The sequence below is a fragment of the Phoenix dactylifera genome, unplaced genomic scaffold, assembly GCF_009389715.1.
Source record: "Phoenix dactylifera cultivar Barhee BC4 unplaced genomic scaffold, palm_55x_up_171113_PBpolish2nd_filt_p 000144F, whole genome shotgun sequence".
NCBI classification, from domain to species: Eukaryota; Viridiplantae; Streptophyta; class Magnoliopsida; order Arecales; family Arecaceae; genus Phoenix; species Phoenix dactylifera.
Window position 1 is genome coordinate 727,246 of NW_024067699.1, and position 23,593 is coordinate 750,838.

Genomic DNA, 23,593 nt, shown 5'->3' on the forward strand with positions numbered 1-23,593 from the left:
ATTTTTCAAGATTTACATAGATCTTATTTCTTTCACACAAAAATAAAAATATTTTTTATCTTTTTGAAATTATACAAAATAATTTCAAATGAAAAAGGTTTACAAGCTCTTAAAATAAGAAGTGATCATGGTACTGAATTTGAAAATCATAAGTTTGAAAAATTTTGTAATAAAAATGGAATAGACTACAACTTTTCTGCACTTAAGATACCTCAATAGAATGGGATGGTAGAAAAGAAGAATAGAACCTTTGAAAAAATGGCTAGCATTATGTTGTGTGAAAGCCATCTATCAAAATACTTTTGGGTTGAGGCAACCAATACAGCATGCCATATTTTAAATAGAGTTTCTATATGACTATTAGTAAAAAAAATACCCTATAAACTTTAAACCTAAAATTAGATATTTCATATTTTTGGGTGTAAATGCCTTGTGCTTAATAATGGAAAAGATAATCTAAGTAAATTTGACGCCAAATCTGATGAAGCCATTTTTCTTAGATACTCTTCATCTAGCGAAGCATATAGAGTATTCAATAAAAAAACTTTAATTATAGAAGAGTCCACTTATGTCATATTTGTTGAAACTAATAATCTACCTTCAAGAAAGGAAATGGATTTTGATGATGATGTGGGTTCACTGAGTAAAGAAATAAAGGACCTCACCCTAAAGGACAGCTACAACAGCAATCTCAAGGTGGATGTGGCTTACCTAAAGAATGGAGATATGTTTATAGTCATTCTAAAAAAATTATTATCGGTGATCCTTCATAAGAGATAAGAACTCAATCATCCATTAGAGATACTTATAATTATTTAGATTTTGTTTCTCAAATTGAATCTAAAATAATAGAAGAAGCTGAATAAAATCATAATTAGTTGAATGCTATGCAAGTAGAACTGAACTAATTTGGGAGAAATAGTGTTTGTAGACCTAAGAACTATCTTGTTTTTGAAATTAAATGGGTTTACAAGAACAATCTGAATGAAAATAAAAATGTAATATGAAACAAAGACAGATTCGTTGTTGCAAGACATAACCAAGAGGAAGGCATTAACTTTGATAAAACTTTTGTACCAGCAGCAATGAACCTTAAAATATTTCATTGATTGTCAAAAGTACCTTTCTGAATAGTTTTGTTACTAAGAAAGTTTATGTGGAGTTTGAAAATTATAAAATTCCAAATCTTGTCTTCAAATTAAACAAAAATGAGACTTTGCATGACTAGCTTGGTATGAAAGTTTAAAGCAAATTCTTTTTAGAAAACTTTGTCTGTAAAAGGAAAACATAATGATAACATTGTATTTGATGCAACTATGAAGTTTTATGTCAAGATTTTGCTAAACTCATACGGAAAGAATTTGAGATAAGCATGATGGGTGAACTTACATTCATTCTCAGTCTCCAAACCAAACAAATAAGAGAAGAGACCTTTCTTAGCCAAAGCAAGTATACAAGAGAGAATTTTGAAGAAGTTTGGTATGAAAAATGTAAAGCATATCGGTACCCCTATGAACTCCTCTGGAAAATTAAATAAATATGTGCATGGTAAAATTTATTGAGATATGGGATCCTTATTAAACTTCACCAAGTATACCTGATATTGATGGGGACATCAGAGCTGACCACCCTGTCGTTTAGTCCCCAATTTTATTTGCATTTTATATTTTCTTTTATTTCTGGGCTTGCTTGCAATTTTATTATTGTTGGACTTTATTTGTGTAGTTTGGGCTTATTGGAAATTATTTTGTGTAAGGGGTTTTATTTTAATTGTTCTTATTGGGCCCTATTTATAGGGGACTTTTATGTTGATTAGGGTTAATGAATGATTAAGAATTTCTTTTCTCCTACATCTTATTCTTCTTCTTCCTCCTCCTCCCCTTCTCTTCTTCCTACGTCCCTAGAACCTCTTCTTCCTTCTCCCTCTCTTGTTCTTCCTTCTTCTCCTCTTTCCCCACACTTGTGCGGCATCAACTTGGTATCAGAGCTTCGGCTTTGTCACTGCTGCCAAAGCCACGATCCAGCGTTCCCTTTCTTCCCTCTTTCTCGGTTTTCACCAGGCACTCTCTCTCTCGGTTTTCACCAGCAACCCCCCTCCCTCCCCTCTATCGATATTCACCAGAGAAAAAAAAAGAAGAAACCCCTACAGCGGGATCCTCCACCGCCCGACACACCCGCGACCACCATCACTACCGCTCGTCGCCGCAGGCCACCTGCGGTCACCACCTCAAAGTGAGGTCAGGTCCCCATCCTCCCTCTCGGTTGTCACAAAGAACAAAGGAAGGGCCCCGCCAGAGATTTCCCCTTCTGTCCATCGTCGTGTCTGCGCCAACTGCCGTCCCACCTCGCAGCGCCACCGACTCGCCACCGGAGATCGTCGCATCCCCACGAGAGCGCTGCTGCCCCGAGTGCTTCGCATCTGCCACCAACTGTCGGAGTCGGGTCCATAGAGGGGACCGCCGCCGACCTTCGCCGCAGGCCACGAAGCCGTGGCCGTGATCTCGCCGCTGCCGCAGATCGCGGAGCCACCGCCGTGATCCCTGCCACGGCCCGCAGCCGCCGCCGCGAAGATCGACGCCCTCCCGAATCCGTCGGGAGGTTGAAGAAGGTTGGGGCAACGGGTAAGTCTCAGACCCGTTAGCCCGTCCCACTAGCCTGGATCCGTTTTGGAGAAAAAAAAGAAAAAAAGAAGATGCACGTGACCGCACGTGCCGCCAAAAAAAAGAAAAAAAAAGAAAACCTTTGCACGTGACTGCACGTGCATAAAAAAAAAAAAAACTACCTGTTCATCTTCTCCGATCGGCTGTCCCTCACCGCGTCTCCGCCGAGCTGTGCCACCACGCCCGCCACCGTGCGACGCCTCCTTCGGGTGCCTCTTTCCCACGGTCGACCGCCGACGATCGAAGCCAACCGCCACCGAGCCCCGACGACGCCCTCCCCGCCAAGCCGCACCACCTGCGTACCCTTCGCCGCCTCCGCCCGTGCCGCTCCGCCTTTGCTACCTCCGCCCGTGACGCCTCCTGCCGCCGACGAGATCCGCCTCCGCCGTCCTCGCCGCTCCCGCGACCACCCGATTGCCACCACTGCTGCATCCTTCCCCACGCCCGCATGCTCCACCACTGCTGCCGTGCGCCGTCGGCCGCTGCCTACTCCGGACGGACCGCTTGCAGTGCCCATCGCCGAGCCTTCGTCCGAGCCGCTCCCATCCAGCTCTCATCCACGATCAGGGACACCCTGTGTGCCAGGCTGCCAGCCGAGAGGTGGCATCAGGCCACATCCGAGCCCGACCAGCCTGGCCCTGTTGTCCTCAGCAGGCCGCCAGCCCAGCCCGTGCGCCGTACTGTAGCGCGATCCAAGCCCAATCGACCGCAGACCCTGTTTCAGGCCCGATCCAGCCATTTTTCAGTCCATTCCAGAAGCCCAGGAGCCCCTTGTGCTGCAGATCCAGGACCACAGCTCTAGCTAGTTTCGCTCGGCGCCAACTTCGTGCTTGAGACTCTACAACGGACGCTTCCGGTTGACTATATCCACCACAGGTAACAGGTTGTTCTTTCTTTTGGGCTTGTTTATCTAATTATGTTCTAGTTCTCGTGCATGACGATCCTATTTTGAAAACTTACTTTCTTGTCAAATTGCAAAATCTAGAACATTTACTACCACACCCATCATACCCACCATTTAAATCTAAATATTAAATTAGCATACTTTAGCAACAGGATAATTCTCAACATCCGTCGATCAGATTACTTTAGGATTAGAACGACTATAATACGTGCTTGCAACCTAATTTCTCATAGTGATTAATTTTCTACTTTAACTCTAAAATAACTAAAGTACAAATTAGTAATATTTAATTTTAAGTTATCTTTGTGAAAATTTGCTGATTTCCAAATTTATAGTAGATTGCAGTAGTAGGTTGTCTTACATTGCATTTGGTAAGTTAGGGTTCATTAGTAGCATTGCATATCATATCACCAACTAGAGTAGTCCCTGCATGCCAACCAGTAGTGGTAGAGAGTACCTCCTCACTGACTCTCAGGCCCCTTTACCCACCATGGACCCCAGCATTCTACAAGATATTTTGGGACAATTAGCTGCATTACGAGCTGATCGAGACGAATTCAAACGAAAGATCCGTGCTCTAGTGCAACACCCTAGGACTCCTGAACCGTCAACCCCAATTGCAGCTTATCCCGAGTTTGGTTTGACCACACCACCTGTAGCTTTTTCCCATTTCCCTAGGAACCAACCTCCTCCTGATCACCAGCGCGATCTTGATGAGCGACTACTTCGTACCGTACGAGTAGATGCCCCCACATTTGCTGGTCAATTAGAGCCGAGTGTGTACCTTGATTGGAGAGCAGCCATGGATAACTATTTTGAGTGGTACGAAATGACTGACGATAGAAAAGTACAATTTGCTAAAATAAAGCTTATTGGGCAAGTTCACTGGTACTGGCATAATGTTGAACATATGCGTGAGACCCAAAGGCTTCCTCGTATCACTACCTGGGAGAATATGAAGAAAAAGCTGAATGAGAAGTATCTGCCATTCTCTTACCGACAACGCCTTATGGATAGGTGGCAGAAACTAACTCAAGGGACATCAACCGTTGCTGATTACATTGCACGATTTGAGGAGTTTCATATGAGGTGCGGTGTAATCGAAGAGGAGACTGTTACTCTCTCTAGGTTTCGGGCAGGACTCCGCGAGGAGATCCAGAAAGAACTAATCCTTCGAGAGATTACTACTCTTGGCCAAGCATACCAGTTGGCTCAAGATGTAGATAGTTTCTTACAAGCCTCTGTAGTGAGGCGTACCGACCCTCGACCCATGGCCCCAGGAGCCCGACCTAATCAAAACTACCTCCCACAACCCAGGCAATTTTCCAATCCTTCTAACCAGCCCGGCCCTAGCCAAGCACCGATTAGGACATCCCCGATACCTGTCCAGAACCATTCAAATGATAAATAAAAGGGCATACTAGGTCCCAATCCTCCTTCTAGAAGCCAAACCCAATATTTTAGGTGCCAAAAATTTGGCCATATAGCATCCCAGTGTAATTCCAAGACTTATCTCATGACTGAACTAGAAGTTGGGACTCAAGCGAATAAATGTGTTGAAGAAGTCTATGAGCCAAACATTGAGGATTTTGTAGAAGACTTGGGAGACGAACAGATCGGGTTAGAGTTTCTCCAGGCTGAACCCCAAAAGGAGCCCACTGATCCAAATAACCAAAACCCTAGGCTTCATGTGGTTAGCTGCACTCTAACTCAGACAAAGACCGAACAAGATTGGCGTAGGATCTTCCTATTTTACACACTCATTAAGATCAATGATAAAACATGCAAAATCCTATTTGATAGCGGAAGTTGTATTAATACCATTGCTTCCGGAGTTGTCTCCCGCCTCGGCCTGAAATCTACCCCTCATCCCAATCCATATAAAGTAGCTTGGGTAGATAAGACATCTCTTTCGGTGTCGGAAAGATGCCTCGTCCCGATTCAATTTCTATCCTATAAAGATGAAATCTGGTGCGATTGCATTCTGATGGATGTAGGTCAAGTCATCCTAGGGAGGCCTTGGCTATACGATATGGACGTCACACTTCATGGGCGTTCGAATTCGTGTAGTTTTATGTTCCAGGATCGAAAAATTATACTGAACTCATTGCCTCCTAGAGAGTCCGTCCCTGAAAAGAAGAGTGCTACTCTATGAAAAGATGAACCATTTCACATCATTACTTCAAAAGAGATAATGAAAGATATTGAAAGCCAATCATCTGTGTTTGCCCTTGTGGCTAGAGCCATCAGTATGGAGTCGAACCTTGAGCACCCACTAGCAGTAGTTCCCCTGTTGGAGGAGTTCCACTCTGTTTTTCCTAAGAATCTTTCAGATACACTTCTTTCGATGCGTGACATCCAGCACGCGACTGACCTCGTTCCCGGAGCACCCTTGCCAAATCTTTCCCATCATAGGCTCAACCCAAACGAGCACACTGAATTGCAACGCCAAGTTGACGAACTCCACACCCGATGGTATATTCGTGAGAGTTTGAGCCCCTATGTTGTACCTGCACTCTTCACTCCCAAGAAAGATGACTCTTGGAGGATGTGCATTGATAGCCGTGCCATTGATAAAATCACAATTAAGTATCATTTTTCCATTCTTAGGCTGGACGACCTCTTAGATTTTATGTCTAGTGCTACGATCCCATGGCAAGATGTCAATATGGACTTCGTGTTAGGACTTCCTAGTACCTATATCAAGCATGATTCCATATTTATGGTTGTGGACCATTTTTCAAATATGGCTCCCTTTCTCCTATGTCTTAGGACTTCTAACGCTTCTAGATTTGCTAAACTTTATTTCAATGAAGTCGTTAGACCTCCTGACCTTCCAAAATCTATTATATATGATAGAGATGTTAGATTCGTGAGCTTCTTTAGGAAAATTCTTAGGCACATGATTGGCACTAAATTAAAATTTTCGTCGGCTTGTTAGGACTTTGGATTTAGTGTTACCGACCGTCGAGTTTGCATATAATAGTTCGGTCAATAGGTCCTTAGGCATGAGTTCCTTCGAAGTGGTGAATGGATATAAACCTAAACAACCCATAGACTTGATTCCCATGTCTCATTAACATAAAGTCTCTGAGTCTGCACAATCATTTGCATCACACCTGCATTCATTGCATCAGGAAATCAGCAAACGTATTCATTCTAATAACTTAAAATATAAATCTCTTGCTGATTTGCACGGACGTTATAAAGAGTTGAATGTAGGAGATTCTGTCATGGTGAGAATTAGATTTGAACGGCTTTCTTCGTAAACATTCAAAAAGTTGCAATTCCGTAGTGCGGGACGTTCAAAATCCTAAAGAAAATCAGTTCGAATGCTTATGTTGTAGATTTTTCTGAAGCCTATGGGATTAGTGCGATATTTAATATTGAAGATTTAGTCACATACAAAATATCCACATTCATTCATTCTGACCCTTTTGTTGCTACACCCGCCTCTGTTGATCACCTTGACCCATCACCTGCTATTGAACCTCCACCTCCAAAGTTTCATGCATGCAAAGAATACATAGAACATATATTAGATGAGCAGGTTCCATCTACCAGGAGAGGAAGCTACCAACGTTACCTTGTTCGATGGAAAGGTCGACCCGAATCGGATGTGATATGGATTTCGCGAGCCGAGTTGCAGCGCCTTGACCTTGACCGTCCGGAGCAGTAGACAGCCGGCCAGACCTGCACTCGACGGGGTCGAGCTTCTCCCATCCGGGAGGAGTTGATGGGGACATCAGAGCTGACCACCCTGTCATTTAGTCCCCAATTTTATTTGCATTTTATATTTTCTTTTATTTCTAGGCTTGCTTGCAATTTTATTATTGTTGGACTTTATTTGTGTAGTTTGGGCTTATTGAGAATTATTTTGTGTAAGGGGTTTTATTTTTATTGTTCTTATTGGGCTCTATTTATAGGAAACTTTTATGTTGATTAGGGTTAATGAATGATTAAGAATTATTTTTCCCCACATCTTATTCTTCTTCTTCCTCCTCCTCCCCTTCTCTTCTTCCTGCGTCCCTAGAACCTCTTCTTCCTTCTCCCTCTCTTGTTTTTCCTTCTTCTCCTCTTTCCCCGCACTTGTGCGGCATCAGATATCATGCTTTATTTTTGCTTATATGCAAATCATAAGCCTAATCCTTAGGAATCACTCTTAACTGCTATTAAAAGAATATTTAAATATTTAAATAGAACAATGATACTTAAAACAATGATGTTATTATTGAATTTGCTTGCTCTGAAAATCTACTTGCTGATATCTTTACAAAACTTTTGAAAGAAAATAAATTCTGGTTGATTGGAAATGAACTTGTATTTATAAATCTTTTTGTTATAATCTGCTACTAAACTCCTAATTATTCTTTTTGAATCTACTCAATTTTGATTAAAAAGATCTTGAATTTCCTTCCCTTGGATGCCAACCCTTAGCTTGAGGAGCTGACTCCAGATTATGAGGAGCCAACCCCTAGGAGTAAGGGGGAGCTTCGAGTTGACTCGAAAGTTAATTCGAAACTCTGTGGCAATGGTCGAGTCGACTCCTAAAATTTGAGGAGACGATCCCCTCTCTCAGGAGCTGACTCGAAAATGAGTTTGTGTCGACCCATGCATTGGGAGATGGATGATAAATCCGCATGTTCCCTATTCCATTTCATTTCGTCTCTCCATTTTATTCGACACTCTATTCTACCTCTTCCTCCTCCAAAATTCATTCACCCACGACCTAAATTTTCGTCCTTTTAGGGTTGATTGGTCTCTCAATGGCTCCCAAAATGCAGGTTGCACAAAAGTCAAAGAGAACGGAAACCCTAGTTCCGTCAGAGAGAAGAACAAAAGCTAGAATGGGCAGAATGCCTCCTTAAGCCACTCCAACGCGGGTACGTCTCTCCACTAGAGTGGTCACTACCAGACAGAAAGATGATTTTGAACTTTTGGAGCAAGAATTTCTCGATTGGAAGCAAGTTGAAAGGGATGGATTGGGAGTTCATGTATTCACTTGACATTACTATGTACCCCAACCTGGTTAGAGAGTTTTATAAGAATGTGAGGTTTGGGGTTGAAAATTTGGAGTCATTGTTAATGGTACTCACATTTAGTTGGTATTTCGAATTTGGGGAGAATGCTGCATGTGCCAACCACTAGACCCTCGAATGATTTTCTTGAAGATCGTCAGACAGGATTGCAACTCATGTTGAGAAGAGAAGAAGTGAATGAGGTAGAAGAAGTCAATGCAATCCAGCTCTCAATAAAAATAAGATTTCTTCACCATTTGATCCGCCAGATATTCCTCCCCAAGATGAGAAGATCTGATTTTTATCTCAGAAAGAGACATTCTAGTAATGTCTCTTGAGCCTGGCTTCTCTTATGTTCCGGCATATACATGAGGTGGCAACCAGGTTGAAGACTTTCCTACCTTACGACATGATTCAGTCTTTCATATTCATGGAACCGGAAGTACTACTTGAAAGGAAAACCTCGAGAGTGCTGCTGCACACTTACACTTACAATGATCGGTCTATGAGTCAAATGGGTTACTCTAAGATCGACGGTCATTGGGTGCGAAGGATTATTGCTAGCAAACATGATGAGGCTGCAGAGGCTGGACCAAGTGAGCCTGCAGCCCCTACAGAAGAACATGCTAAGCCACCTGCTCTTATGGAGATGCACACTACTGAGGAGCTTGAAGGTGATGACTTCATGGCTTCTTTTGATTTCTAGCCACCATTTCCACAAAGTTACTCAATTCACACCTTCAGGTTGGACGAGGATCAGATGAAGACAATAATTGAAAAAGTATTGGCTGGACTGATAAGCTTTGGATTCATCGGTCAAAGAGAAAGCAACCCCCTAAGTCATTGCATGGCACTCTACCGACTGATCAGAGATTGGAGCTTCATGTTTCATCATTATCTCATATAGTAGTAGAATTGAGGCATACTGTCTCTCACATTAGATTCTTGGTGACTAGTCAATACAGAAGGATGGAAGACATTGAGGAGGAGACTAGATACTTGCAAGCATCCATCAGAAGAGATATCAGTGAATTTATTGCAAGTGTACAAAGAATCAGTGAAAAAATAATGAAAATACTCAGAGAAGTATAATGTGAAATAATGCACTTGAGAGAATCTCACTACCTCGGCTTCTGATCTTGTCGATAAAATTGGCAGCTTACTAGGAAGTTTAGAGCCAATCAAGCCCATCAAGTTCGTCCATCTCATCCACCTCAACCTCCTCCTGGGTTTAGAGAAAGAAGATCTACTATTCATTGCCCATATCAAGGCCCATCTTATTTATCATCATCATCATCATCTGGCTCTTCCAATAAATCTAGAGCTTAGGATCTTTCTTTGACATCTTTTGCATAGATCCCTAAGCCATTTTGAACTATATCTAACCCATCTTTATTCTCACAATCTGAAAGTTTCACACTCGTATTTGAACTTTCATTCTTTAAGAAAAGTTACCATTTTACTTCAAGTAATATTTGTTTGGAAGATTATAGTTTGAATTCAAGTGACATATGTTTAGCAATTATATCTAATGAATATCAGAGTTTAAATTCAAAGGATTTGTGCTTCATTTAAAAGGATAAGTGCTTCTCTATCTAGTTTCTATAACATGTACCTCAAAATGCTTCAAGTTTGTAATTTTGAATATTTAAGTATTCTTCAATGTTTATCATACTTATCTTGTGAAATGGTCCCTCCCTTTTGTGCCCTCCTTATTGATAATGATAAAAGGGGGGAGAAAAAAAAAGAGGGAAGATATTAGAAGAAAAATATGTAGAAAAAGAAAAAATGAGAAAGAAAAATGATCAATGATAAAAGATCAACGACATCAGATGGTAGTTCTAAAGAAAAGTTTGAGAAATGTAAAAAGGGAAAAAGAAAGAAACTAAAGAAAAGTTCTAAAAGATTGCAAAAAGCAAAATAAAACGAGAATGAATGACTTAAACTTTTTGCAAATAATAATTTGAAATTCTTTCTAAATAAGCTTGTTATTACATCAAAAAGGGGAAGAAAATAATATTTTAAATTATTTGGTAAAATTTTAATCAAGCATAAAGAGTGAATGGTATCGAGTAATATAAAATCTTTTTTACTTCATAAGTTTTGTGAACTTAAATTCAGATGTTATTCATAATTATTCCTTTTATTTGAATTCTGAAAATATACACCTTATTCTAAAAGATGTTATCATCATTTACATTATTTTCTTTTGGAACTCAAGAGTTTTGTCATCATCAAAAGGGATAGATTGTTGAACTTGAAAGGTTTATTATGATGATGCAAAACAGTTGAGTTAAAACTTGGCTAATCTATTTACTTTAAGTTTAAGTAATTAATTTCAGAAAGCAAGAAGAAAGCCTTCGGCTACTCTCAAATGAAGATCATCCATCTGAAGTACCACATTACGAAACTAATTTAAAAAGGCCATAAGGCATTTTTTGGAAGCTTATAGACAAGCACTAAAAATTTTATCTTCAGCTATCTCAACAGTCGACCCCAAGCTTGTAATGAGTCAACTCCGATACACTGTCGCTGACTAATACACCTTTACGAGCCGACTCTAACAGATCGTGAGTCGACCTCAGAACAGTCCCAGAGGACAGACAAAAAGACAAGAATTTTGTTTTATTGATGAGTTGATCCGTGAAGTACTCGAGCCGACTCCAGCTTAGCACGAGTCGACCCGAGACAAAAGTGAGTCGACCCCAAAATGGCTATAGAAAAAAGATAGAGAGCCGAGAAAATTACTGCAATGGCAAGTCGACCCACGAAATTCACGAACTGACTATAGTCAAATGAGAGTCGACCCTAGAATGGCCACAGTGGAAAGACAGAAAGTAACAAAAGATAGTTAGTTGAAGAGTCGACCCCTGAAACCAACAAGTCGACTCCTAAAAATCTTGAGTCGACCCTTGAACCTAAAGAGATAACTCGACAAATTCAACAAAAGAAAGACAGAGTGCAGCAAAAATAGAAGCAAGCTCGAGATGACTCCTGAAGATTATGAGTCGAAGCCAAAAAACATCGAGTTGATCCTCTATACCTGACAACTATAACGACTAGTTTTTTTATAGTCCAAATGGCTGTTTTTATCTCACAATGGCTCTATTAACTGTCTAATAACTAGAAAAGTATCCCATCCTTCTCCAAAGAGTATAAATGCATGGAAACACTAAAGAAAGATGCGAGCTCAAGCACTAAGAAGATAAATCCATTAGAGCCAGAAAAAGAGAAAAAAAGAGAGAGCTTCAACATGCAAATCATTCAAAATCTTTCATTGTAAGCTGAAAGATCTTATCTTCAACATCAGAGAGTTGGTGAAATGCCTTCAAGAGCATTTAAGTCAACCAACAGAGAATAGTACTATTTATTATTTTGTATTTATTGTCTTTGAGTTGTATTCATTATAACAACATTTATTTCTTTCTATTCTTTGCTGTAACAAGTTCAGAGATTGAAACATGGAAAAATGGTCCATCCAAACTTGTAATTGGATTGTGTTGAGCTTGGGATAGGCTCAGAATAGGTTTTTTGGTTAATTATCTGAAAAATCAATTAGGTTGGTTGTGAACCCGAAAAACAATCAGTAAAGGGTTTGGTTGATTGATCTGAAAAAAGCAATTGGCTCTTGTTGTGAACCTAAAAAATTACTGGGCTATCACCTACTTGGGCCAACAATTTGGGTTATAGATTTCAGTAAAATTTTTAAGAAGTCTTGGAGAGTGGATGTAGGTGCAGGATTGGCACCAAACTACTATAAATTTCTTGTGTTTACTTTGTTTGTTTTTTCTTGCTTTAATTCCTTGCATATTACTTGTGCTTATTGGCCGATTTAAATATTCATCTATTAAGCATTTAATTTCGATGCATTAATTAGCTAAAGTTTTTTAAAATAATTCATCCTTTCTCTTGGGCTGCATAGCTAGGCAACGAGCATCCTTAATTTCTGACCAGCATTCGGCAATGAGTATTCTTTCTGATTAGATTTTATTCTCACCTCTTCAGTCACCATGTCATAAAGATTAAGGATGCCAATATCATTTGCTGATTCCGAGTTCTACTTGTCCAATACCATAAATATGATTTCTTAACACTATCATTGTGAATGAGGATTTCTATGTCTACATATAGAATTATGATAGCTCTAGCAACCTATCATCAAAAGAATCCAAATCAGTAAGTATGTAAGAACTTTTCTTTTTGGAGGGTGCATTAGTTGCTGCTCCATGGCCTAGCCTGGACCATGAACAGGCTGGCTCAAGCAACAGAACTCTTGATACCAGTTTTCTATAATAGAAAATTTTAAAAGCATCTACTTGCCTGAGAGATCTAGATTATTTTTTCTTGGCACATAACTCTTTTTTGATGATTCATCAAGATCAAGCTCTAGACGGTTGTTCTAAATTGGTGCCTCACAGTTGTTCTCCTTCTTAGGTGGATGTTATATCACTTAAGGCTAGTTTGGTCATTTTCTAAATTTTTTCTGATGTGGCGTTTAAGTCCAATTTAAGTTAACGATTTGACTAACATTTTGTTAAGTTATAGGTTAAAGTATTAGATAAAAATAAACCTCAGGAGGTTAAATGAATGTTTTTTTAAGCTATTGGATGTAAGTATATTTCATCGCTAATCTTAGAGTCTTTTTGTAATTTACTCATCACTCATGGATAATTTTGACTTTTCATATAAGGTAAACGAATTCACTAACGCCATTAATTTAACTGGGTGTAAATGTAAGTTTTACAAACAATTGGATGTAAGTATAATAGATGTAAACCTCGAGAGAGTTTTTATAATTTACTCTATTTTATAATCTTGGATATACTAGGGGTTCCCGAATTTGCAGGACCCACTCTGAACTCCACAACCCAAGATCCATCTAGGTCAGGGGTTGTGATTGCAAGCCCAAACTAGCCTCTAGGAGGTATCATCTATCACCTAAACAAAAAGAAAGAGGGTTCATGATTATTTTGGTTGGGGATTCTACCCCCTAAATCATAGGTGCCCCCAAGATCAGATGATTTAGTCACTCCTTGATCTGTAAGAATGACAAATTAGTTTAGAGAGATAGAAGAGAGACGAGTAGCTGGTGAAATTGGTCCCATTAATGGCTAGGATCCGTTTGTTGCCTAGTTGAGGGCAAAGTCGGACACCATGCTGGCGAGACGTGTAGCTAGGAGGAGAAAACGAGGACCAGAGAAAGCATTAAATTAGCTAAGATAGGGGATGCCCTATTTTGGAGTAAAATCGCTGAGCTAAGCTTGGGATTGATCGTCAGTCGAGCTGTAGGATTTGGCAAACATGCCGGTAGCAAGCCACTATAGGTCACAGAGAGAGAGACCCAAGGAGAGGAGAGCAGAAGGGGTTTCCGGCAAAGTTGCCAAACCTTGGAAAATAAGAGGCTTGGAAAAATGAAACAAGGGGATATGATCACAGATTACTCACCAATATCGACATGGAGAAGCTTCAAGGACTGGTTCTAGAGCACACAGAGAGCATGAATGGGTGGTGGATCGATGGTGGACCATGGTGATGAGAAGAAAATCAAAAGAGAGACAGAGAGAGACTTAGGTTCGAAACACATGGACATCGATTAAATGTGAAGACCGGATGTCCCCTGCCTGGTTTGCCTGGTGGAGTCGCCATCTAGTATGCCAGTACCGAAGTGGCACTAGGGTGACATACTCACACATGGGGAACCCATTGGTTGGGCAGGGCATGTGGAAACTTGTAACCCGCATCAAACATTCTTTGGTGGAAGAGGGGGCTCAGTGAGGGCTGCTACGCGGATGGATTCCTCCCTCCCTCCTATTTTTTATCAAAGAGAGAGAGAGAGAGAGACAGAGAAAAAAAAGAAAATGGTGAGGCTTTAAGGCATTACTAATCGCTCTCGCTGTTCTACTTATATGCAGGGATCTTCCGCAAGGTCACTCCCTACCATTATAAGTACTTGTGCCGGCCTACCCAACCTGGCCATGTGGAAATCATATTACTCAGCTAAGTGTTCAAAATTCTTTCGCAAGGTCACTCCCTACCATTATAAGTACTTGTGCCGGCCTACCCAACCTGGCCATGTGGAAATCATATTACTCAGCTAAGTGTTCAAAATTCCTCAACTAGAAAGTTTCGTCGCTGGGTTTACTCAGCCGACTTGACTGAATTGAGGCCAAGTCGGGCCAAACTGAGACTAGGTCTAGTGAGTCCAACGGTGAGTTTGGAGGGGTGTTATATAGAGTACATTGACTGTAGGAAAACAATGGCCAATACATTTTATCAATTTGTTTGCAAACACAAGGGGATTGGTGTGACTCATACAAGTATGCATGAGTTATTTAATAAAAAAACTAACAATTCAACGTTTAGTCACTCCAAAGAAGCTTTAATAGATGGCTTAAAGTATTCCCTTCCCTATATCTTATTCGTGAGAGTGAACAGCTAGCTTTAGAGCGAGAAGCTCCGGCATAGTGAGAGAAACCCAACGGCTAGTCGGCGGTGCCCAAGCGGCGTTTGGCGAGGAAGATTGTCTGGGCTCCGTCTGACCGGTGTGGTATCCACAACGGGCAGGGCGGTGAGAAATTCTTGGACTATGGTTCTGCAAGTGCTTTCGGTTCACCCGGCGATTAGATCGGATGGCTTGGAGGAAGTGAGGGGCGGTATACCAAAGATCTTTGAGCCGGAGGGCAGGTAGTCGGGCTTCCGGTAGCCTGCGATCTGGTGGGAGTGCTTCCGTTAGTAGGCGAGATCCCAGTGGTTGGCCCGGGCCGGCGAGGTAACTTCGCTCCACTCTGTTTTGGCTAACCCTCTTTCACTCAGGCTCCATGGATCGAAAAGGGAAGGGGCCGATGGGGAAGGCGACGGAGGGAGCGGCGAGAGGATCCGGTAAAGCACACGGTCATGGGTGCGGGGGAACTCTGGTGCTTGGTCGCGGCCGGCGCCGTGGGTTACTCAGTGGCCCACGGCTGCGGAGGTGGAGCGGCTGAGCCGTCGCTTCCCGGACGTCCTCTGACTCTTGGAGGAACCGATAGCGGCAGCCCGGCTAAAATGGGAAGGGCGAGCGATGGTGGCTTGCAGCTTTGACCGCCGTATCCCGGCGGAGTTGGTGACCAAAGACATGGCCGCCTAGGCCAAACTGAAGGACGTGGTGGCCGTCCCGCTCGCAGACGACTATCTCGCCCTGAGGTTCCGATCGACGGAGGACCGGGACTGAGCCCTAAGCGAGGGCTCGTGGGTGGTGGCGGGGCAGCTCCTCACCATGGGCCCATGGGTCCCGAATTTTGAGCCCGAGGATGATGCCGTGAAGACGGCCCTGGTGTGGCTCCGCTTGCCCTACCTACCGCTAGAGTACTGGTCGACTTCGACCATCCTCCACATTGCTTATCGGGCAGGACGGCCGATTGCGGTGGACGGGATCCCCAAGCAATAGGGGGCGATGGGCTTTGCCTGGGTAAAGGTGGCGGTCGACGCCCCTGAACCGCTATTACTGGGGGTTCCGATCCAAGGGGACGAAGGTGCGCTAGCAGCCCTTCGTTTTCGAAAATGTGCTGGCGCTCTGCCCCCGTTGTGGGCGAATGGGCCATGGGGAGGCCGCCTGCCGTCTCCCGGCAACTGGCCGAGCCGCGGAGGGCTTGTCCTCGGGCGCAGTGAACCCGGGGGGCGGGATGGATCAGTCGCATCCGGCTGCTGGGGAGAACCAAGGGCCAGTCTATGGCCCTTGGATGGTGGCAACATAGAGGAGAATCCCGCGGGAGGACCGTCCGCCGTGGCCGTGGGAGACGACCGGGCCTGCTCGGGGGCCTGGGTCATCCTCGGCCCGGCCGCCATCCCCGGCGGACTGCCTGACCTCGCCAGCGTCCCCGGCGGACACCAACGGTTGGCAAAAACCAACGACCTGGGCCTAGTGGGGTGGTCACGGCCCAGGTCCAAACCCAAAAAAGGCCTAGGCCCCCAGCGAGCCTTAGCCCACAAGGGGGCCCAGGCCTGGCGATCCAAACAGCCCAGCCGGGTGGCCAGTTGCTGGCCCAGCGCGCTCGAGCCCAGAGGGCCGGGCGTCGCGGTCGTGGGCCGGTTGGTGCAGCCCAGGGCATGGCCCGAGCCAACGGCGCGCCCCACGCCAACAACGCGCCGCACGCAGGTGGCGTGCCTCGTGCCGATGGTGCACCCCGCATGGGGTCCGCGCCCCTTATCGGGGGCGCCCTTGATGCCGGGGCCGCGCCCCGCGATTGGGGCTCGAGGCCCCTGGACTTGTAGGGCCCGCAGGCCCATCTCGCGATGGGGCCGCAGGCCCTGATGGTTCTGGGCCATGGGGCTAGCCCGCGAGCCTAGGCACCCTAGGCCCAGGCTGTTGGGGTCCCATAGGGCCAGGACACGGGCAGGCCATGCTCCCAGTCAGCCTTGGGCCTGGGGGATCTAACTGAGCCAGATCTTTTGGCCTAGGATGAGCTGACCCTGGTTGGGGGCCCTGCGGCACTAGCAGGGCCTTTCTGGTATAGCCCACCCTATAAGGAGTTGGAGGCAGGCTTGGGGATCCCCATGGCCGGTGGCCAGGACCGCCCCATGTTGGGTGCGTCGAGCGAGCCACGATCGTGGGATGCTCATGTGGGCCTTGGGGGTGGCCCAGATGGGGTTTTTCATTTTGGGCCTCCACCCCTGACCTCGGGTGTGCTGGAGGACGCTACCTGTCACGACCCCCGCCCGCTCCAGCGGGCGGCCGCGACGGTCTTAGGATGCGGGTAGGCATAAGGCCACCAGCCACCACGTAGAACCCTACTACCTATCAATCATCAATAAATTCTGAAAATTTTGGCATGATACATGCACAAAATGATCACATTTCCTATATTGACCTGTCAGGATTATCTCAATACATACAACACTACCTGTTAGAGCAGCAATCACATCATCTGTTATGTAATAAATCTGGACAATATATAATAATACATTATCACAGGCACACAACTGATCTGCGCATATATATATATATATATATCTGCTTCCGAATCCATGGTCAATCCATATCCACAACAGGATCTAGGACTGTAACTATACACTATATACAACAGAAGGTTTATAATACACCAAAAGGTATAAACCTCTATCTACATTATACTATGGAGCGGCACAGCTAGCAAGCAATCTCTAACCCTGCTTCTTTCTATAAAATACCTGCCCTGCAATCAAAAACACCAAACTGGGGAGTGAGTATATGAATACTCAGTGAGTGGAGTAGAGAGTACTATGCACATGAGACAAGATATAATCATGGCTCGAGGTGAAATCTCAAGAGTATATGAGTAATCATCAATAACAAGATGCACATAACTCAACATAAGAAATATGGAATAAATCATCACAGTATCACCACAATCACAATCAACTCATCTGGAGCATATATAAAATAATCAAATAAACATGAATGATACATCATGAATATGCTCAACATATCATAACACTAGAACATACAAATCGAGTGTCAATATGCTGAAACATCGATAAATAGCTATCGAGAGGTGGGTCTTACGCCCCAGGCGAGCCACAACAACTTCCTACTGCCATATGCATGCATAGAATATGACACAACACCAATATGTAAATCAGGGTATCAATATGCGAAGTTATCACTAGACAGCTGTCGGAAGGTGGGTCTTACGCCCCAGGCGAACCACAACAACTTCCTACTATTACATGCATATGCAGAATAAGACACCACACTGATCATGTAAAAACTGGCTAGTATCTAGAACAGAAATTCATAGAAAACTGTGAGACTCATCTTACATCTGAATACTAAATGGCACCTCGCAGAAATTCTACATCCGCGGAAAGCCATACTGCACCTCGCGGGATCTTACTATGCCTGACGGCAAGCAGATATATAAGTCGCAGGACCGGCCAGTATCCAGAATAGAAATTCATAGAAAACCGTGAGACTCATCTTACATCTGAATACTAAATGGCACCTCGTGGAAATTCTACATCCGCGGAAAGCCATACTGCACCACGCGGGATCTTACTATGCCCGACGGTAAGCAGATATATAAGTCGCAGGACTGGCCGATCTTACGCCTAGGGCCGTGTCCCCCCTAGGAAGGGACTGGGCTTCGCCCACCCAGAAGACTACTATGTGCACACAGGCCGATGATTAACCCCATCAACTATAGGTGTCCTGTAGATACTGCTAAGCCATGCATAAATGCCATAATGCACCCTTCCAATACTCTACTAAAAAGGAGTATAATCAAGACCACCACTCACTCGACTACGACACAATCATAAACTAACATCAAAGTTGGGAGTGAAGAGTCAAGGAAGTGCAATGCAACTCAATATACCACTGAAAAGGGCTCTACAAGTCTTTGAAATAGAGAAAATGAAATCAATTTACAAAAGAAGTCATTTCACAATTTGGAACCAGTTTAACTACTCATCTAACCCTTGTAATTCCTCTCAATATTTTCTCAAATGCATGTACAAAATAATCAAGCATGGAGAAACAAAATTATAGAGGAATTCACTATAATATCAATCAATATGCACAAGTGGAATCAATTCACACCTAGCGATATTCAGGAAAACGAATTAAGAATGCTCATGGTGCAAAGTACATAACTTCCACTCACGTGTTAATCTGGCACAGCCCTGATACACCTCCAAAAATCTACAGTAGGCAGTAGGAGACTTCCTCCTCTTGTTTCCTAGCTTCTTACCCACTGAAACATACATTAATCATGCTCTTAGTCTTGTATCAAGGGCTTATTATCTATGTATCAATCATAAACATAAAAGTTTCAGTTGACACAACTCCCCTCCTTAATAAACATCTTTTCTTTTTTCCTTTATTCTTATTAATTAATCCTCAATTTACATGAATCATGATGCAGGAGCATTTCACTCACACCTTGGGCCATTACTGTTGGGGCAAGGTGCGATAAAAATTGAATTCTTTCTCTTTCTAAAATTTTCCTGACTCCCGAGCTGTCTCCGACTTCTCGAGTCGACTCCGGCACCTCTCGAGTCGACTTCGCCTAGCTCGAGTCGACCCCAATCTGCCCCGAATCGACTCCAGTTGACCTCGAGTCAACTTCGGCGCGTTTCGAGGCGACTCCCATCATTTTTCTCACCTTCTTCATCTTGGATAAACAGTAATCTGGACTGACAGTGGGTTACTTCATCCCGATTTTGATCCACTTTTCAAACTCTATTTTTTATGAAATTTATACCCAATATTCTACACTCATAGGGGTTTCCAAAATGGTATGATACATCATCATCGAAGGCCGATTGACCTCCAAAATAATTTACCGAAGTTAGGATTTTGATACAGTTTTTCCGCAGTGCCAGAAAAACTTGTCGAAATCCGTTTCTTCCTCTTTTAACCACCTCTAAAACTGTCATCTACCCTTTCTATAGCCTAAATTCTTTAAAATACTAGGTAGGGACGGGTATTTACTTTTTTCTTCTTCTAAAACTAGAGTCCTTGTGTAGAGGAGAAGGAGACCTACGCTTTTTCCTTCAGCTGCAGCGCAACCAGGACTCCCTTCCATGTCGAATCCCCTCCCTCTTTCTTCTTTTTCTTCTTCTTCTTCTTCTTCTTCTTCTTCTTCTTCTTCTCTTCTTTTCTTTTTCTTTCCTCCGCCTGAGACCCCCCTTCTCTATTTCAAATCCACCGCCTGAGACCAACTCAAAACCCTCCAATTAAGTCACATCAAGCACTAATCACCCTTTGTTTAATATTATTAAATTTCTATTTTGCCCCATTTTGATTCTTTCTAATTTTACCCCTTATATCAATTTTTAAGGACTATTCTATCCTTCTTTATATATTAAAAAAAAAATTGGGATTATTACACTACCCCAGGTAGGTGCGTGGTGGGGGGCCACCCCACCCCACACCTGGAGGGGAGCACGGCCGAGGCACTGTCACCAGGAGGGGGTACGGACCATTCTACTGTTGCGCAGCGTGTCAGAGCGGCAATTATGAGGGTCGTATCCACAGCTGGCGGTGAGGAGGAGGAGCGAGGCAGCCTGGGCGTTGAGCCTGAGGATGTTTCCGCGACTCTAGGAGAGGATGAGTCTGAGGCCGACTATGTGGATTGTGATCCATGATGATTCTCGCTTGGAATTACAAGGGGGCGGCCAAGCCGTCCTTCATGTCTTTTTTCAAACGGTTAGTGCAGGTCCATTGTCCGGACATCTGTTTCCTTTGCGAGACCCGATTATCTGGCGAGGGGCTCAGATGATTGAGGCGGCACATGGAGAGGGACTTGGAGACCTATGCAGTCGACTCCTAGGGGCTGTCAGGAGGCATCTTGGTCCTGTGGAGGCGAGGTGTGGCGACAGTTGATGTCTTCCACAACTGCCCCCAACAAGTAGTCATGGTCGTGTTGAGTCCTGACGCTGCTCCGTGGGTGCTGTGTGGCGTGTACGCGAGCACGATCACAGGGTTAGGAGAGTCCTTTGGCAGGAGATCACCAACCTGATCGCCTAGGGTATTCCAACAGTAGTGGTTAGTGACTTCAACTATATCCAGAGTGAGAATGAGAAGCGGGGTGGCGCTACCTTCACGGATCGAGTGGACAGGAGGGAGTTCCATGATTTTGTGTCGCAGAACGGCCTAGTAGACTTAGGTTTTTCCAGACCACAGTTTACCTGGTGCAATAATCAGTTGGGCAGTGCTAGGGTTTGGGAGCGATTAGATAGGGCCTTTGCATCCCCAGATTGGATCCTTCGATTTCCTATTGGCTGGGTTAGTCACCTATGTCGGATTGCCTCAGACCATTGTCCTATACTACTTTCTACCTCATCAAGTCCCACTCATCATAGCCCCTTCCGTTTTGAGAAGGTTTGGTTGTCGTACCCCCAGTCTTGGGATGCAATGCAACGGATCTCGCGCAAACTTGAGTTGACCAAGAGGCGTCTTCGCCGTTGGAATTGCGAGGTTGTGGGCAATATTTTTCCGCGATTGAAGGGGGTAGAGACCTCGATCGCTGAGTTGCAAAGGAAGGAAGACCTAGGGGCATGCTTCCGGAGGACGATATGACCGATCTTCGGGGACTACTTGCGACTCACCATTCGCTGCTACAACAACATGAGATTTTCTGGAGACAGAAATCTCATATGCAGTGGGTAAGCGAGGGTGATCGTAACACTAGCTTCTTTCATCAAACGACGGTTATCCGGAGACAGCGGAGCATGATCCACTCTCTGCGAGATGAGTCTGGCTATCAGGTGGAGGGTGAGCCTGCCATCCGACAGGTCTTACTCGATTTTTTCTGTGCTAGATGGACGGAGGATGAGGAGGCCAGTGATGGTGACCACCCTCTGAGGGTGGACGTGGGTATTGGTGATGTTGAGAGTGTATCCCTGATTCAGCCGGTGTCGGCACTGGAGGTCCAGGAGGCAGTCTGGGCCTTGGCAGCAGATAAGGCCCCGGGACCTGATGGTTTTTCCCCTTTCTTCTTTTGGCAGTATTGGGGTATTATTCGACCAGCGGTGGTGTAGGCTATTCAGTGCTTCTTCACCCAGGCAGCGATGCCTGAGGATTGGAAGGCTACCTTCATCATGCTTATACCTAAGCATCAGGACGCGGCTGAGCCTTGTCACTTTAGGCCCATTTAGCTTATGCACAACCTTATACAAGGTTGTGGTAGGAATTATAGTAGGCAGGATGAAGCCCCTTTTTTCTGGTATCATCAACCAGAAGTAGGGGGCTTTTGTAGCCTGTAGAAATATTTTCCACAATGTTATGTTGGCCCAGAAAATGATGTGGGATCTTCGGCGAGCATCGAAGCGGCACAGCCTGATGGCAGTCAAGCTGGATATGGAGCGAGCTTACGACAGGATCAGGTGGAGTTTTCTCCAGCGGACACTGGAGGCGTACGGCTTCCACAGGCAGTGGATTGGTTGGGTTATGGGGTGTGTCCGGGGGCCAACGTTTTCTACCTTGGTCAACGGCACACCATTATCTTTCTTCGAGTCCACCATGGGGTTACGACAGGGATGTCCCTTATCCCTTTACTTGTTTATTATCTGTGCTGACATTTTATCCTGTGCTTTGCAGAGAGTGTGCTCCAGCTGGGAGCTGGAGGCCTATGTCCCAGCACCGGAGGCCCGACCTATCTTCCACTTACTTTTTGCTGATGATTGTCTTCTTCTGATCAGGGCATGGATTCCAGAGGCTCGGGTCCTTCGCAGGGTGGTGGCGGACTACTGCGCGGCATCCGGTCAGAGAGTGAATTTGCTTAAGTCTGCCATTTCTTTCAGCCCCAGCACGGAGAGCAAAGTCAGACAGGAGATTAGAGAGATATTACAGATATCGGAGCAAGAGAGGATGCTGACCTACCTAGGTGTCCCTATCACTGGCCGGAGGCTACGGGTGGCAGAGTGCTCGGGCTTGGTGCAGCGGATCCAGAGTAGGTTGGAGGGATGGATGGTGTCCTCCCTATCCATGATGGGAAGAGTGACATTGGTCAGATCGATGTTAGGATCCATACCGGTGTATCTTATGGCCAACACAGTGGTACCGAAGATGGTTCTGTTAAGGATCGAGCGCCTTCCTCGGAGCTTCTTGTGGGGGTCATACAATGGAGGCCACGGAGTGCACCTGGTGGCTTGGGAGCAGGTTTATCTTCCTACTAGTGAGGGTGGTCTAGGAGTGCAGTCCCTCATAGAGAGACACGAGGCGTTCATTGCTCGTTACGCGGCTCGGTTTATGTTAGAGCCACACGGCCTCTGAAGTCAGGTGATAGCAGCCAGATATGGTCGAGTGGTTTCAGAGGTGGCATGGAGGGGTCATCGAGTCTCTTTAATGTGGCGCGAGATCGGGAGGTACCTGCCGTCAGTATCGGCACACACCAGGTGTTTGATTGGCGATGGCCGGAGTATTGACATGACCAGCAATTCGTGGGTGGATACCCTTCCCTAGAGATGCTGGTCGACTATGGTTGATACAGAGGCAGTGGAGGGGCTACGAGTGTGCGACCTCCTAACACCAGGAGGGCCAGAGTGGGACGAGG

The 23,593-nt window shown here is 44.6% G+C and overlaps 1 protein-coding gene across 1 annotated transcript; it reads left to right on the forward strand.

The window, feature by feature from the left end:
• The first annotated feature begins 22,341 nt into the window (after positions 1 to 22,341).
• On the forward strand, positions 22,342 to 23,313 carry LOC120104938. Its single transcript, XM_039116892.1, has 2 exons — positions 22,342 to 22,485; positions 22,639 to 23,313. The coding sequence occupies exons 1-2, from the start codon at positions 22,342 to 22,344 to the stop codon at positions 23,311 to 23,313; spliced, it is 819 nt and encodes a 272-aa protein (XP_038972820.1).
• The last annotated feature ends 280 nt before the right edge of the window (positions 23,314 to 23,593 follow it).

Excerpts from the sequence above, each read along its gene's own strand:
- LOC120104938 (XM_039116892.1), top strand. The coding sequence starts at position 22,342 with ATGTGGGATCTTCGGCGAGCATCGAAGCGGCACAGCCTGATGGCAGTC. Across the intron at positions 22,486-22,638 it reads ACAGGCAGTGGATTGGTTGG|AGAGTGTGCTCCAGCTGGGA; the intron begins GTTATGGGGTGT and ends TGTGCTTTGCAG.